The sequence below is a fragment of the Prunus avium genome, chromosome 3 (genome assembly GCF_965620075.1).
Source record: "Prunus avium chromosome 3, drPruAviu1.hap1.1, whole genome shotgun sequence".
Lineage (NCBI taxonomy): Eukaryota > Viridiplantae > Streptophyta > Magnoliopsida > Rosales > Rosaceae > Prunus > Prunus avium.
In genome coordinates, this window is record NC_142286.1 from 40630283 (window position 1) to 40646058 (window position 15776).

Here is a 15776-nt window from a genome sequence, read left to right on the forward strand (position 1 = left end):
CGAGGCCTCCTCCCTCCAAAACAGCTGTATTGTGTTCTTGAAGAACACAATATCTCCCTCCAAAAAAGTTGTTCTCTTTCTTCAATATCATAAATTTTTCTTTTGATCAGAGACCGACTCTTCTCATCCGAGACTTCCCCTTCTCAAAGCGTCCACCGAAAAAAAGCATCCACTGGGCATCTGTTGTTTGTCCCCAAAATCTTACAACCCAGCTACCACCCAAAATATTTTAACAGCATTTCTCACGTTCTACTTAATGAACCATCATCAGAGTGAAAGAAGTGACCCTGCAAGTGTTGTTGTCGATGTGAGAGCAGCGAGGCCATGTCAACCTGAAGGAGATTCTTACCCGATGACCCGTGCTGGCGACTATCCGGGTCACACTCCCGGCGGGCGTGGCCACACCCAAACCGCTGAGCAAGGATTTGGGTTCTTAACAACATTTCTCAAGTTCTCCCTAATGATCGTTGCCTCTGATATCAACACATAAAGGGACAACGGAGTTTGCCTATGATATCCAAGAATCATGAACGATTTGTCCAAAATTAATGCTCCCGACATCAGCCCCGTAATCGACCTCTAATATCAAAGAATCATCAGCATCCCCAGAAAAAAAAGATTATATTCATGTAAGTTTATATATTGTAATTGAGAATCCTTAAGAAACCGATTCCATTGGTTGAAATTAGCAGAGGATTTCATTTCTTTAGGGGTTCTGGGTGTGTTTATAATAGTGTGAGTAGGGTATGATGTCTGTGTCTTCGTTTGTAATAGTCTGAGTTGGATGGATATGGGTATGATGTTTATATCTTGATGTGTTCATAATAGTCTGAGTGGTATGGATATGGTGGATATGGATATCATTTATGTATCTTAATGATAATAGTCTGAATAGTATGGATATGGGTATGTTGTCTGTATCTTGATGTGTTGAAAATAGTTTGAGTAATGTGGATATGGGTATGACATGCAGGGTCGGATCCACAGAGGAGCAAGGGTGGTCAAATGACCCCTGCAACTCTGGAATTTTCCATTAGAGGGGAGAAAATTAACTCCTGCAAACTGCTCAACGAAAGTCCCCAAAGAGCAGCGCTCTTATCGACCTTATAATCTGATGCTCGTTGGGCAACTAAGAAGAGACGCCTCAGAGATAAAGTTCACAAAATGTAATGTCAAATTTCACCTTCACTGCCTTGGTTCTTTTGCTTTCAGTTTCATCAATTCTTAATTATTTTTCAATGTAGTTTGATGGCTATCTGTGATTTGCTCACTATTCTGAGATTTCAGTTTAGCTTAATGAGTACCCATTGGTTGGTCTGTAGGGAAAATTTTTAAAAAAACGGCTTCTTCTTATTTTAACTTTGAAGAAGTACGGATATTTGACAAAAGTGAAGATAACTGCTTGGTGGGACTGATATTTGATGCCTCATTTTGTATTTGGTTGATTAAATATTGATGGAAATATAAATTTAAGATCTTGAAGTATGGGGCTTGGGGGAAATTAAGGCATTCCCAGCTATTTGGTTTGTCTTGACTGAAATAGATTTCTTAAGAAAACGAAACAACAGAGAGGCCCAATTAGTTTTTTTATATGAATTTTCGGTTAGCTTTTCTCCATCAATGGAGTGATAGCTGAATTGTCTGTTGTGATGCGTTTGCTATATGTTTTGATGCATTGGATATCTGCTATAATGCATTTGGTATCTCTTTTGATGCATTTGGTATCTGTTACGATGCATTTGGTATCTGTTTTGATGCATGTTGTATCTGTTATGATGCATTTGGTATATGATATGATGCATTTAATGTATGTTACGTTGTTTTTGGTATATGTTATGATGCATTATTACCTATCTATTATGAAGCATTGGCTATCTGTTATGATTCAATGGACGATAACAATTATGGATGCTCAGTTGGTTCATTTACTATCTATTATGATGCATAATTGGTATGTCCCTATTTTGAAATATGCTGCAATAGATTTGACTGATATGCAAGTTGATAGGAGAAAGGACGACATGAAGCATAATAAGGGTCTGGTGACAATGGTGAACGGCGAATCCCTAAGTTTGGTAAACCTTGGCCGTCCGTGAAGAATGTGTTTCTGTCTTTTTTCAATGCTTATAAGCATTTTGTTTGTAAAGTGCTCAATGGGAAAGGGGTAAAGAAACCCAAACCACTACTTCACCCTCCTTTCAGATACATTGGGAAGCCAGTCATGCTAATTTTAACTGTTTATAAACCCAAAATATTTTCTTCAGTTTCTCAAGTTTTTTATAAAAAAAACAGTTTGAAGCATCACGCACCTCTGTGTTCACAGTGAATTTCAAAACAATGGCTAATATATTCACGTTCACCGGGATCAAAACAGTTTTGTATGTGTGTTCACACGGTTGGCAATACCACACGAGTTCAAAACCTTCTACCTGAACAATTCTTACCAAGAAAATTTAAAACTAAGGCAGTTAAACAATTCCTTCACCCACAATCACACAGCTATATACTGCAACATCCCTGCAACAAGTCTATAGCAAGCTTTAACCGGAATAAATGCATGGCCGCATCAAAATTTTAAGTTAGGGATGAGCCCTTAATTGTACACATGGAAAATTGTAAGCAACTTTTTGGACTTGGCATAGAAATAGGTAGGAATTTTTCCCTTTTATTTCCATTTTCTAACAATTTTACAACAAAATATTATTAAACTATAACAAATGAGACACGTGTCAATGCATGAAAACTGTATCCTTTTATCCACCTCCACGGCTCAGCATGGGACGACGCCACCTCGCATCTCCTTCAATTGTTTATTTGTTTACACTTAAAAAATTTATTTAAAAATCAATAATAATTCAAACAAATCCCAAAAAATTTGCCGGCCTCGGTACGACATTTCCTACGATCACGTACTTCAAATTTCACATTTCCATTTAACTTTTGATGCGAAATTTATGTGATCAAACAAACAACATTCTAGGGTTTACAAAGTCTACTACTATATTCATTTGCATCATTCACATTTAGGATGAGCCCCTAATTCTAATTTTTACACTTTAAAATTTATTACCCTTTAGGGTCAATAATAATTTATAAAGTGTTAGGGTTTAGGGTTTACAAGGTGGTTGGAAAAAAAAAATTTCCTACACTAACTTTCTTTCCCGCTCATGCAAGGTTAGGAACGGCATTTGACCACCTACTTTTCACAATCAAAACTCTATTTCGAACGATCAAAATATGCTCACATAATCCATATAGTGAATGACATTAAAGATATGCTGCTATTGTTATTAGTTGTATAATTTCTCAAATTTGCCATATGTTATGGCTTGTGTATTTTTCTAATTGGTAATTTATTTATTGTGAATTTTAGAAGTCAAATCATATAAAAATAAAATGAAATAGTCGAAGATTGACACATGTCAGCTTCTTAAAGCCACTTTGTCAGCATTTCAGAAATGTGGCCCTATCAGATAGCGACACATGTCATTGTTTTGTTATTTATTGTCTTGATCTTTAACAAATTCATAAGAAATTAAATACAAATAAGAAAAATACACCAAAAATCATGATTCTACATATTTGAATGAATGGAAATCATGGAATCAAAGAAACAAGAGTGTATGTGATAGAATGTTTTGATTTGTCTATGAACAAAGTTGAGTTTTTATCATTGTGCTTGTATTCGTATGCATTTTCGGTGTATTTTTCTGATTTTTAATTTTTTAATTATGAATTTTAGAAGTCAAATCATAGGGAAATAATATAAAATATAATAGATTGACATGTGGTAGCTTCTAAAGAGCACCCCTATCAGCGGTTCTCGTGTGTGGCCTTATAAGATGGTAACACGTGTCATGTTTTTGTAATTTATTGTGTTTTATCTCAAACAATTCTTAAACATGATTTCATATATTTAAATTAATGAGAATCATTTGATCAAAGAAACAAGAGTGTATGTGATAGAATGTTTTGATTTATCTATGAACAAAGTTGAGTTTTTATTATTGATTTGTATTTTTATAATTTAGAATTAGCATTTTGGAGCTTTAAAGAGAAGATAATATCACAGATGTTCATAGGAATTTTCTGGATATTTTTCTGATTTTAAATTTATTTATTATGAATTTTAGAAATTAAATTATAGAGAAATAATATGAAATATAATATATTGACACGTGGCAGAGTCTTGTACATTGATTTCTATGACATGGCATGTGCGTCATAGATATTGATTTCTTCTCCCCATTTTTTTTTCGCTGGCGCTCTTTTTTTTGGGGGAAATTCTTTCGCGCTAACCCTCTCGTTCCCTCATCCTAAAAAAATTAACGCTTCTTCTCTCTTTTCATCCCCAAATCGAAACCACTTCCCTCCTCATCTCTCCTCATCTCTTTTCCAGACCCAAACCTTAAAATTCCCACAACCACTCTCTGCTCTCTCTCTCTCTCTCTCTCTCTCTCTCTCTCTCTCTCTCTCTCTCTCTCTTCGCTTTCACTATCACAATTCAAAAATCGAGATCTATTTGAGAGGGTAATGTCTGAGATCTATTTGAGAGAGTAATATATTTTCAAAGTTTGATATTATGTTTTGCATTTTCTATTGCATTCCTTAATGTTTACTTTTTGTTTAGGATTTTAGGCTTTGATTTTCTGGGTTTACACATATGGGCTGCTCCCTCTCTGTGCAGGTAAGACTACTCTTTCTCGGTACTAGTTGTGAGCTGACGTTATATTTTTTTTCTAGAGAAAACTGAAAATCTGAGAGAAAAATAGAAGACATGGAAGAAAGTGAGCTCTAAAGCTCGTTCTTTGACTGTGATACTCATTGCATCTTATATTAGCAGGTATAATCTAGTTGACCCTAGTACGATTTTCTTCTTCTTCCATTCCTTTTTCATTATCGTTTTTGGGTTTTGGGTTTTGTTTTCTGTGAAATATTGTTATATCTTGCTTAATTTGAACGATTATTAGTGGGTTTTAAGCTTTTATTGGAGTTCATATCATTGCTTAATTTGATCGTTTTGGGATGGACAGCTTGGGAATTTAATATCTTTAGTGTGAATTAAGTGTATATGAAGTTTTTGAGACATGGGTGTTGCTTCTATTCTTGACATATGTCTTTGATTTTCTGAAATTGGATATTTTGGTTTTCCACTACGTGGGTCTCTGAGTTTTGAGGTAGTTGTGTATTAACTTGTGTTGTAGTATCATTTGGGTTTCTGGGTTCGGACATGACGATAATAGATACATTTGGTATCTGTTATGATGCATTTTATATCTACTATGATGCATTTGCTATCTGTTATGATGCATTTTCTATGTGTTATGATACATTTGGTATCTGTTATGATGCATTTGGTATCTTTTATGATGCATTTTCCCTTATGTTATGATGCATTTAGTATCTATTATGATGCATTTGTTATATGTTATGATGCATTGGACTATATTCATTATGCATGGTTAGTTGGTATTTGTTATGGTTCACTGGACGATAAAAATTATGGATGCTCAGTTGGTTCGTTTTCTATATGTCATGATGCAATAATTATGGATGCTCAGTAGTATGTCCCTATGCAGAAATATGTTGCAATAGATATGATCTCATTCAGAAATTAAAATCATTTTCTTGTTGATGCTGGGACATTGGAGGTTAGCCCTGAAAAGGACGACTTTTTTTATTTTTGGGCAGCCAAACTATGTCTTTTATTTCCATTTGTAAATTATTGTTTGGTTAATGTAATGCATGTGTTGTGGACTTTGACGAAAATGTGAGTGACAACAAGAGCTTGATTATCAATGTTGAGTTATCCAAGTATTTGAGGAGAGGAGGAAACGCCTTGAAGAGAAGCAAAAAAAAAGAAAGCGAAGTTCATGGAGAAAAAGAGTTATCCAAGTATTGGAGGAGAGGAAGAAAGTGAAATCATAATTACACAAAGGAGAGACAGGCAATGTGGAGAGAAGAGACAGGCAGCAAGCGTTTGTGTGTCCACATGTCTAGCAAGTAATGGGATTGTAAATAACATTCCTCTGTTGAGGAATTTAGGTACTAAATAATTACTTGGGATGGGTATGTTTTTATGCTATCAACAAATAATAACTTGAGATGGGTACTAAATAATATTATGCATGTGCGTCTTCAAAAACCAAGTTAATGCTAATACTATATGTGGTTAAACCAAAGCAACAAGAGGACAAAACTAGTCAAACAGCAAGGACAAGAAAATAAACCAAAGCAACAAGAAGATATGTTGAAATCAACCATGTCGTCTTGAGTCTCACGATTAAAGGATAAAGAAACCGAAACCAAGGACAAAGAAACCGAAACCAACCCCAAACCCACCACTGGGATACATGGGGAATCACTTTCAATATTATGTTTGTAAACTGATCAAGAAACCGAAACCAAGGACAAAGAAACCGAAACCAACCCCAAACCCACCACTGGGATACATGGGGAATCACTTTCAATATTCTGTTTGTAAACTGATCAACTCACATCACCGTAATCAAAACAAAACAGTGTTGCATGTGTGTTCACACAATTGGTAATACCTCTCAAGTTCAAAATTGAGGCAGTTAAACATTCAGCCATAATCGTACATCTATATATTGTAGCATTGATGTAAACACATTATGATACAAAACCACATTACAATAAACACATTATGATACTCATATAGATATGTGTTTATTGTATCATAATGTGATGTAACTCTCGACAAATAGCCACAAGACACCAATTAAAGCACTCAAGCACTCATTCCATCTTTGGCTCTGATTTGACCAGAAAATTCCTAGCTTCATCATCCCTAACTTCACTGCATTGGGAACATATAGGAACAAAAATTCAAATAAATGACTGCTGAAAGAAATGAGAAAGATACAAAAACTGTAATTGACTTGAAAACAAGCACTTGAATAACCGGAAAGAGCATAAGAGCACGAAACCTGTCTATAGCTTCTGTCTTTGAAATCAAGGTGAGCTCTTTGGATGCAAGAAATTCACAGAAACTGCTGAGGGCTTTCTCCTGGCAGAATATACATAGAGTGCGCAGAAAATCATTGAACTTTTTCGATTCCTGCAGAGGACAAATTTTCTGAGGTTAATATGCAATTGTCAGGTAATCCACAGCTGTCAAAGCACACCAGTACAACTAAACTAAAATGACACTAAGTACGATATCCACCTCATTATGTAAGATTAATTTACTCATTACTCACAAGGAGCCAAGCAAATTTTCTTTTATGGGGAGAGGAAAGGTCCTTTTTTCAGTTAGGGTTTTCACCCACATGAATTATTTCTGTTTTTCCTTTTCAATTTTAGGAATTCTGTACCCGCTTAACAAAGAACCTAATTTGGAGAATACAATTCCTTCACATCTCTGCTTGAAACAAAAGGGAAAAACATATGCCCACAGAGTCGACACAAAATATTCCCAAAGTCGAAATCATGAAATCTTAACAGCAAATAAAAAGGAAACTGGACATTTAATGAAAACAACGGGGAAATAGAAATTTTCTTCACTCACTTCATCGGCTCGAAGACCAAACAACAGGCAATACTGTCACTCTTCAATGATTCCACAAACTATAACATTAAAGGAAATAAATCAAATAATAATCACAAGTTTCCTCAGTTCATACTAGAAATCATTTCTCTAGGAAACCCAATATATATTTTTTATTTTCTTTACAAATAAACCAAATATGACGTTGCCTTGCCTTTGGAGCTAGTAACCAGGAGAGGTAAGACCCAGAAAGAGCAGTTTCTTGAACTTTTGGGTTTCAGAGAAACATCAATTTTAAAAAATTCAACCCCAAGCAGAATCATAATGCCTACCCACCAACAAATTAAACCAGAAAATTAAGCAATTGAAGCCAATTTGTATTTTTGCAAACACAACTAGTACGGAGAAAGAGTAATCTTACCTACACAGAGAGGGAGGAGGAGCCCATATGTGTAAACCCAGAAAATCAAAGCCCTAAAATCCTAAACAGAAATTAAACATTAAGGAATGCAATAGAAAATGCAAAACATAATATCAAAGTTTGAAAATATAGACTCTCAAATAGATCTCGATTTTTGAATTGTGATATGGAGAGAGAGAGAGAGAGAGAGAGAGAGAGAGAGAGAGAGGACGACGGTGAGGGAGATTGAGGCAGAGAAACTGAGAGAGCAAGACAGAGATGGAGAGAGAGAGAGAGAGGAGGAGGGAAACAGAGGGGGCAGGGAAAGAGAGAGGGAGTTCCAGAGAAAGGTATCGATTCTGACCAAAGAAACTAGGAGATGGTACTAAGAGGAGAATATGTTTGAGATGAACAAGAGGGAGTCTGAAAAAAATGAAATCAATAAAAAAACAAAAGGCGCGACTGGAAGGAAGAAAGGCGGGACTGGAAAAGGCGCGCCAGGGCATGTGGGGCTAAGGGGAACTGCAGCGTACCCAATTCTATTGTAAGCTTGTTTCTTTCTCTCTAGCCGTTCAGATCAGATCGGTGGCTGAGATTAATTCCTCACATAAAGTTCTCACTTAGTGGTATCAATAGAGCCCAGCCCTTGGATTTGAACCCTTCACTCTACATCATACAGGATCTTCAGAAACGCTTTAAATCCATAGTCAGTCCAGTACTGTTCTGTACTACCACTGGAAGATCATCAATCCGATCTAATTTGAGTCCAGTACCACTGTAACACTACCAGTAGTGTAGAGTGTACGCAAGTGCCTGCTGCTGCTACTTTGGTAACCACCACCACCACCGCCCGCCCCCCCCCCCCCCCCCCCCCCCGAGTCAATGAATCTCTCCCCTGTTTGATGTTTTGATGTTAGAGATCACAACACAAACAAAGACATGATTAGGTTGTGTAATTTTGGACAGGTGTCGAGTTTAAGGTAGTATTAGAACAAATGAAAACAAATAACATAGTGTTTGTGTGTTCAAAACCCTTCATATCAATACATTTTAAACAAGTTTTTTTCTTCTTCTTTCTTTCAGTATATAAAACTATGCTATTCATATTGTACGTTGGATGAACAGTGAATACGAATCTCATCTTGATTGTTGTTAGTGTTGTTATCATTATTTGATGCAATCATGCAAGAGAAATAATACCAAGGTGGATGTGTTGACCTTATAATTGAGGTGGATGGATGGGGGCATCTCCTCCAATTCTGAATGGGTTGACGATGCCACTGGAATCTTGTTCTCATAAAGTGAGAGAGAGAGTGAGGGAAGCAGATGGAGATTTAGAGAGACTACTCTTCTGTTATCTTCTTTTCTCTAGATTTTATGCCTCTTTCCTTTTCTTTTCTTTTTCTGTCAGGTTAAATATCATTTCTTTTTTAATCAATTTCAACCTATAAACAAAACAACCATGGATATGGTCACACTTAGTCTCTCACATTATTCAGGGAAAGAATACACAGATGATCTGTTGGAGTTTTATCATCCCATATATATTATATATTATTCATACTCTCAAGGGGTAGGATAGAAAGAATAAAAAGGTATACGTATGTGTACATGTACGTGTAATGCATTGCTATTAAGTATGAAACGATATCGAGCTCCCATCTAAACTACACAACTGATGATCATCATATATCAGGTTAAACCTACTTATCTAGCCCACAAAAAAAAAGCATACTGATCATATTAAATCACTAATAATTAATAGCGAAAGAAGGCAAATCTTGGCTCTGACCTATCCAGGACATTGATATACAAGTTGCATGGTCTCTTGATGAGCTCTGCTACTTGTGGAAATTCTACGTGTCTGTCTGACTAGTGTGCTTTGGTTTAGCTAAACAAGAAGGAGAGAGAGATGAGATGAGATAAAGATAACATATACGCACAGAGCATGTGCTGGCTAGGGTAGGTCCCATTCAATTCAACTTTCAATCAAGGAGAGGATATTAGAGATGGAGGAGAATATAGTTATTCCATTTTCCATTACGGGCATGGCACAGGTCAGGGCATGCCAAATGAAATTATCGATGCACCCTGACTGACCCTGCACTTTCACCTTCACCTTCACCTCCTCAGAGTCAGAGGTAGAGGAGCGAGAACCAGTCTGTCATGAAGATAGATAGATAGATAGATAGATAGATAGATAAAGGAACCTAATTATAACTAGCTAAACTAACGTGTGGATGAGGCGATGAGGGCCACTGGATAACGTGGAATATATTTATTCCTCATCTCACTGTGCATGCACTAGTCTATCTACTGCTTAATTATAACTTATAAATAGGGATTGGATTAATAGGCATGAACAACAGCAGCAGATTACATACATATTTGAGAGCAAACTTAAGGAAATGAAGAGAGGGTCTAACATGAAGATAAGAGTCTTGTTTGGTAGCCAAGGATGACTTGCCTGCCTGCCTCCTAATTCCAAGAGGACAGCTCTGGTTATTTGGGTTCTCAGGCAGTCTCCTTTGGCTAACTTGACAGTCTCTTCTTTCTCATGCCAGACCTTTCTCTTCTTTATTTACCCATCCCATCCACCTTATATATATATATATATATATCCTTGTTTGTACCTAGCTATAGCTTCTTTTTTTGTTCTTTTTTGACTAAACATATGATCATCAGCATTGTGCACTGGAGCATCAAGAATTCATAGTTGACAGGAAGGGAGGCCTTACATGAAGGAAAGAGTCTTGTTTGGTAGCCAAGGATGACTTGCCTGCCTCCAGTTTCATGAGCTTTTACCTATAATTAATTAATCTGCAGCTTCTTCACATTAATATTGTGCCAAATTCCTGTTTGGCTGCCAGGCAGTCACCTTGGCTAATCTCACAGGCTCTTCTCTTTCATGCTAGGCCTCTTCTTCCTTCTTCTTCTTCCCCTGATCAATACCTCAAGCCCTTCTTCTCACTCAGATAAACATTTACATGTGCTTATATGTAGATTTACAATGCACACAGTACACTGCCACTGAGGTACTACAGCACAGTTTTTTTCTCTACTTGTCACATTTATTATCATTAGTTTAACTTACTTACTAACCGATTAGCGTTTGAGCGCTTATACACCTAGAGCTTACTAACATGGAATTTACAATTCTGAGTTAGTGTCAAACATGGACAACTTGAATTTTACACAACATATTTGTATTGATTTTTTATTTTTTTCGGTTGACGAATGTATTGGTTTTATATGAAGCAAATGTTTGGTTTTTCCATTTCAACATATCGACATAGGACAAGAGGTCTCAAGTTTGAATCCTCACAACATCATAGTTGTGTGTATGTAAAAAATGCCATTTCTTTGTAGTTTAGACTATTTGATTATACTAAAAAAAAGTTAGCTTTCACAATTTCCTCACTTGAATTAAAAAGAAGAAAAATTGTGAATATAAACTATTATGGTATCCATCATCGATCAAGAATAAAAGCGTCAGCAGCAAATAGACCGGATCCGATCCAAGAGAGTATACCATATACGGTCAAATTAAGTCCAATTACAAAACAGACCCTAGGCCTTGAGGTTTTACATTGCTTTGCAAGTGTTCATTTAACATTTCCCGATTCAACAAAACGGTCCAAACCAAACCTCACCAAACCTCAGCGTTGTCCGTCACGAGACGACTCAACACCACCATCCGAAATCGAAATGGCGAAGAATCCAATCAGCAGCGCCCTCATCTCGGCGGTGGTAGTTCTGTTGCTGTTCACATCGGCGCTCGCGAGCTCTGACTCGCCCTTCATCCTCTCCCACAAGAAGGCCTCCCTCAACAGGCTCAAGTCCGGCGCTGAGCGCGTCTCTGTTTCCATCGATATCTACAACCAAGGATCTTCGTAAGCCTCCTCTTAATTCCACCGTTTCCGATCTCAATTTTTGTTCTTATTTTTCTTTTATTTGCAGATCCGGCTTCGCGTCCAATATTTGTCATGCTTTCTGTTAGATCCACTCGAACTTTTGCGTGCATGTCTCGTTTTCTCATGTTTTTCATTCTTATCTTCAATTATGGTTCGTCTTGCTTAGCTGTTGGTTGAACTGGAACGTATTTCTCGAGTATTGCGTTTTCATTGTGAATTGTTTGTTGTTTATTGGATTTGTTTTTCTTCAATTTTATTTCTGTTTGGTTGCTGTGAAATCTAGGAAGTTTGCTTGTTTTCTTATTGGAAAGAAAATTATTGAAAACTATTCCGTCAATTAATCCGGTACTGATGCTCTCTATGTCTCAGTAACTGTGCAAAGCATAATGTTTTGGATTATTTTATAAAATATGTCATTGCAAAAGAGAAAACTGTAACTATTGTTGGAACCTCATTGTCACAGTGTTAGCTGTGTTTATATGATGTATGTTGAATGGGAAATGGCTGTTTGCTGGAATTGGTTGAAACATGTGACAAAAGTGTTGAAGGAATTGGTGGTTTTGTGGAGCGAGAGGATGAAAGTTACATGGATGTTTTATTTGATGTATATACAAGTCTTACAAGTCGTAAAAGCATATCAGCTTTATTAATTTCCCTTTCCACAGGATAACTTGGTAATGTTGCTGGGGACAGTCAACTTAGAAAATATCAAATACCTTAATTTGAATTCTTTTGGGGCTAAGGGCATGGCCCAATGCTCATCTAATTAGCATGTCAGTGGTTGACAGGATGTACTAACATCCTGTAACTTACTTTAGATCGACTAGTTTTAAATTTGTGAAATTGTTCTTTATGTATTTGTCATGTCTGTGTGACCCATGAAATAACTTAACAATACTCTTTGTGGTCAAATAAAAGAGGATGTGCAAAATGCTTTTCCAGCCTACTTGCATTTAGTGGTTCAATTCTGCATGGAAATAAAGGCACAACACAACCATGTTAACCTCATCTCTGCAGGCTTTCGTCTTTGTATTTGTATATGAATCATCTCTTTCATTTTTTCTAGTTTCTCCACAGTTCTACTGACTGATTGTTAACTGATATTCTTTTTGTTTTGATTCTTATATGTCTGCTTATATATGATAATAGAATTGATGATAATTTATAATGATTCCTTTCCAGAACTGCTTATGATGTAAGCTTGAGTGATGAGAGCTGGCCTCAAGATATCTTCCATGCTGTCAGTGGTAACACTTCCAAGTCATGGGAAAGGCTGGATGCGTAAGTGCCAACTCATTTGTAATGGCATTTGCTACTTCGGATGGTTTTCCACTCCTTTTGTTTCTTATTTAGTTATTCCCTAAATGATATTTGCAGAGGTGGCATTATATCCCACTCTTTTGAATTGGAGGCCAAAGAAAAAGGAATATTTAATGGTGCACCGGCTCTTATTACATTCCGCATTCCCACAAAGGCCGCTCTACAGGTTGGATGTCTGCAACCCGTTCCTTTGTTTCTGGTTTTGGCTGTATAAATGTTTTACCATCTGACTTTCCTGTTTCTTCTAGGAGTCTTATTCAACTCCAATTCTTCCTCTAGATGTTCTTGCAGACAGGCCTCCTGAGAACAAGTTTGACTCGGTAAGCTTCTCCATCAGATAGCAGTTATATTAGGCAATCTGATTTTGGACAACTTTTACTGTGTTAACTGATGCTGTGTTTTATGTTTTCATGGAATTACCTCTCTGCTTGGGGCGAAATTTTTTCAGGTTAAGGTATGAAATATTGTTAATGTGCTGTTGAATCTTTATATTCTGGAAGTTGTTAAATCATCGTTATGTGTATCTGAATGGAGTGAGGAGTTGTACCATTTCTTTGTTTCTCCCCTTACACGTGGACCTTCTCTTATCTACAGAGGCTGCTGGCAAAGTATGGGTCTCTGATCTCTGTGGTCTCCATTGTGGTTCTATTTGTGTACTTGGTTGCTAGTCCATCCAAATCCGGTGCTGCAAAAGGAGGCAAGAAGAAGCGCTAATCACTGGAGATGAAATTGAATCAAATGGCATTAGAGCAATTGGTGACCTTGCGGGGTTGCGAGTTGGTTTTTTACTCGAGTTAGTGGCACATGTTAGTTTTGTGAAACTTTCAAAAAGGACTACTTATTAACAAGTTAGTGTAAGAAGATGAACAAGCTGATACATACGGCGGGCATAAACCCCCCAAGCAGGTCTTTGATAATGTTTTGTAATGGGTAGTTTGCTCGTCAATTTTGGATTGAATGTTATATTTTGCATTTGATGATGTTAGACTTCATTACTTGAAATGAGACGCTGGTACTACAAAACCTGTTTGTTGCTTGCTTCTGGTAAATATTCCAGAAAAAGTTGTAATTTTCTGCTGAATATCATCGCATAACTGGATGCGATAAAACGAAATGGTTTTCACTTATTTTTATTTTGAAGGTTCGAACCTACATCGTTGCTTACAGTGCTTGCTAGTTCCCTAATTCCTAAATGGCAAGCAATTATCCACTCGTATAAAGAGAATAGATCACTTTCACGTGGGCTGTGGCTTACTATCGTTCATTTTCTTAATCATGTACGACATTTGAAGAGGAACTTTGAATTTGCGAATCCAAAGTTTAGACAAAAGTTGAGAAACTCACCCCTGTACAAATAAACGCACAGAGAGTTGAGTTTAGGATAGAGCAATTGGTTAAAAATGAAGGGGGGATTGGTCAATAGTCAGTTAATATCTCGAGTTCAACACCTTTGGTACAAAATCAATGGATTATTTCCATCAATTAAAAAGTTTAAGTAGGTCAAGAGAGAATAGACTAACTACCTATTAGTTTACTAATATATGGCTCGTTTTGGAGTGATTTTGGGTAGGTCAAAAAACACTTCTATAGAGAATTACTTTTCCAAATAATCATTTTAAGCTATTTTAAGTGATTTTATGAAGAAGCACATAGGAGGTGCTTCTGTTCAGAATCACTTAAAATCACTTATGGGAGGTGTGTTGTGTGGATTTCAGCTGCACCAAAATGGATTAAGCTGCATCCTCAACTTGTGATACTCGCAAGTGCACGAGCCGTTTGGTAGTATAGCATATGTAAGTGCGAGGTCGATCCCACGAGGATTGGTGATTGAATGATCCAATTTAGTTTCCCTACACAAAATAGAAACAAAAACAAAGAACATAAAACAAGGAAGAAAGAAATAAGTAACTCAAGCAAATAAGTTCCCAAGTTCAATTTAGATTAATGGATTGATTCTAGCTAAAGTATGATTAAGCCATGGTGTGTGGTCATAACCTTGTGTTCCTAATTCCCTAATTTGATCATTTGTTGTCTAACCTAAAATTAAGCATTAGGAACCCATTAAGCATAGAAGAACATTTTAAACAACCAAGCATGTATCTAATCCCTGTTGTCGAATGTCCATACATACTCTTCCTATTCATAGTTCAATTCGAATTAAAGCATGGTGTATACTCTTAATTCAAACCAAGATAGCTAACATGCAAGCCTAAATGGTGATCAATCATTCAAACTAGCATATTAACTTATAAGCATAATGAATAAGAACAAAAACCATAATTGAAACTTGGAAACTAATTAAACTTGAATACTTAAGAAAGAATGTAAATTACAAGAAAAATAAATTACAACTAAGAAAACATTAAAGAAAGCTAGAATTGAGAACTAGAAAGGAAAACTAAGAGAATTTGAGGGAGAGAAGGGAAGGGAGCTCTAGAGAAGTGTTTGAGAGCTCCCCCCCTTGGGGTGTGTTTACAAGCTTGGGAAACCTCACTATATATAGGCCTAAGGAAGCTGAAAATCTGAATTAAGTATGGCTAATGCATACAACACTTGTTTTATAAAATCTGAAATGGTTGATGCACTTCACTAATAAATCCCACCAGCAGCCCTAGCTCATCTTCATGTCACC

The 15776-nt window shown here is 36.5% G+C and overlaps 1 protein-coding gene and 1 long non-coding RNA gene across 2 annotated transcripts; one reads left to right on the forward strand and one right to left on the reverse strand.

Annotated features, from left to right (window-relative positions):
- Positions 1 to 6460: 6460 nt before the first annotated feature.
- LOC148296171 (uncharacterized) lies at positions 6461 to 8537 on the reverse strand. The gene is made up of 4 exons (XR_015834677.1): positions 7932 to 8537; positions 7532 to 7590; positions 6951 to 7081; positions 6461 to 6820 (listed from the first exon to the last, which is right to left on the reverse strand). It is a non-coding gene; the product is annotated as an uncharacterized LOC148296171 (long non-coding RNA).
- Positions 8538 to 11504: 2967 nt separating this feature from the next.
- On the forward strand, positions 11505 to 14167 carry LOC110764437 (translocon-associated protein beta (TRAPB) family protein). The gene is made up of 6 exons (XM_021967415.2): positions 11505 to 11803; positions 13007 to 13105; positions 13202 to 13310; positions 13393 to 13464; positions 13593 to 13598; positions 13739 to 14167. The coding sequence occupies exons 1-6, from the start codon at positions 11619 to 11621 to the stop codon at positions 13856 to 13858; spliced, it is 591 nt and encodes a 196-aa protein (XP_021823107.1). The 5' UTR covers positions 11505 to 11618; the 3' UTR covers positions 13859 to 14167.
- The last annotated feature ends 1609 nt before the right edge of the window (positions 14168 to 15776 follow it).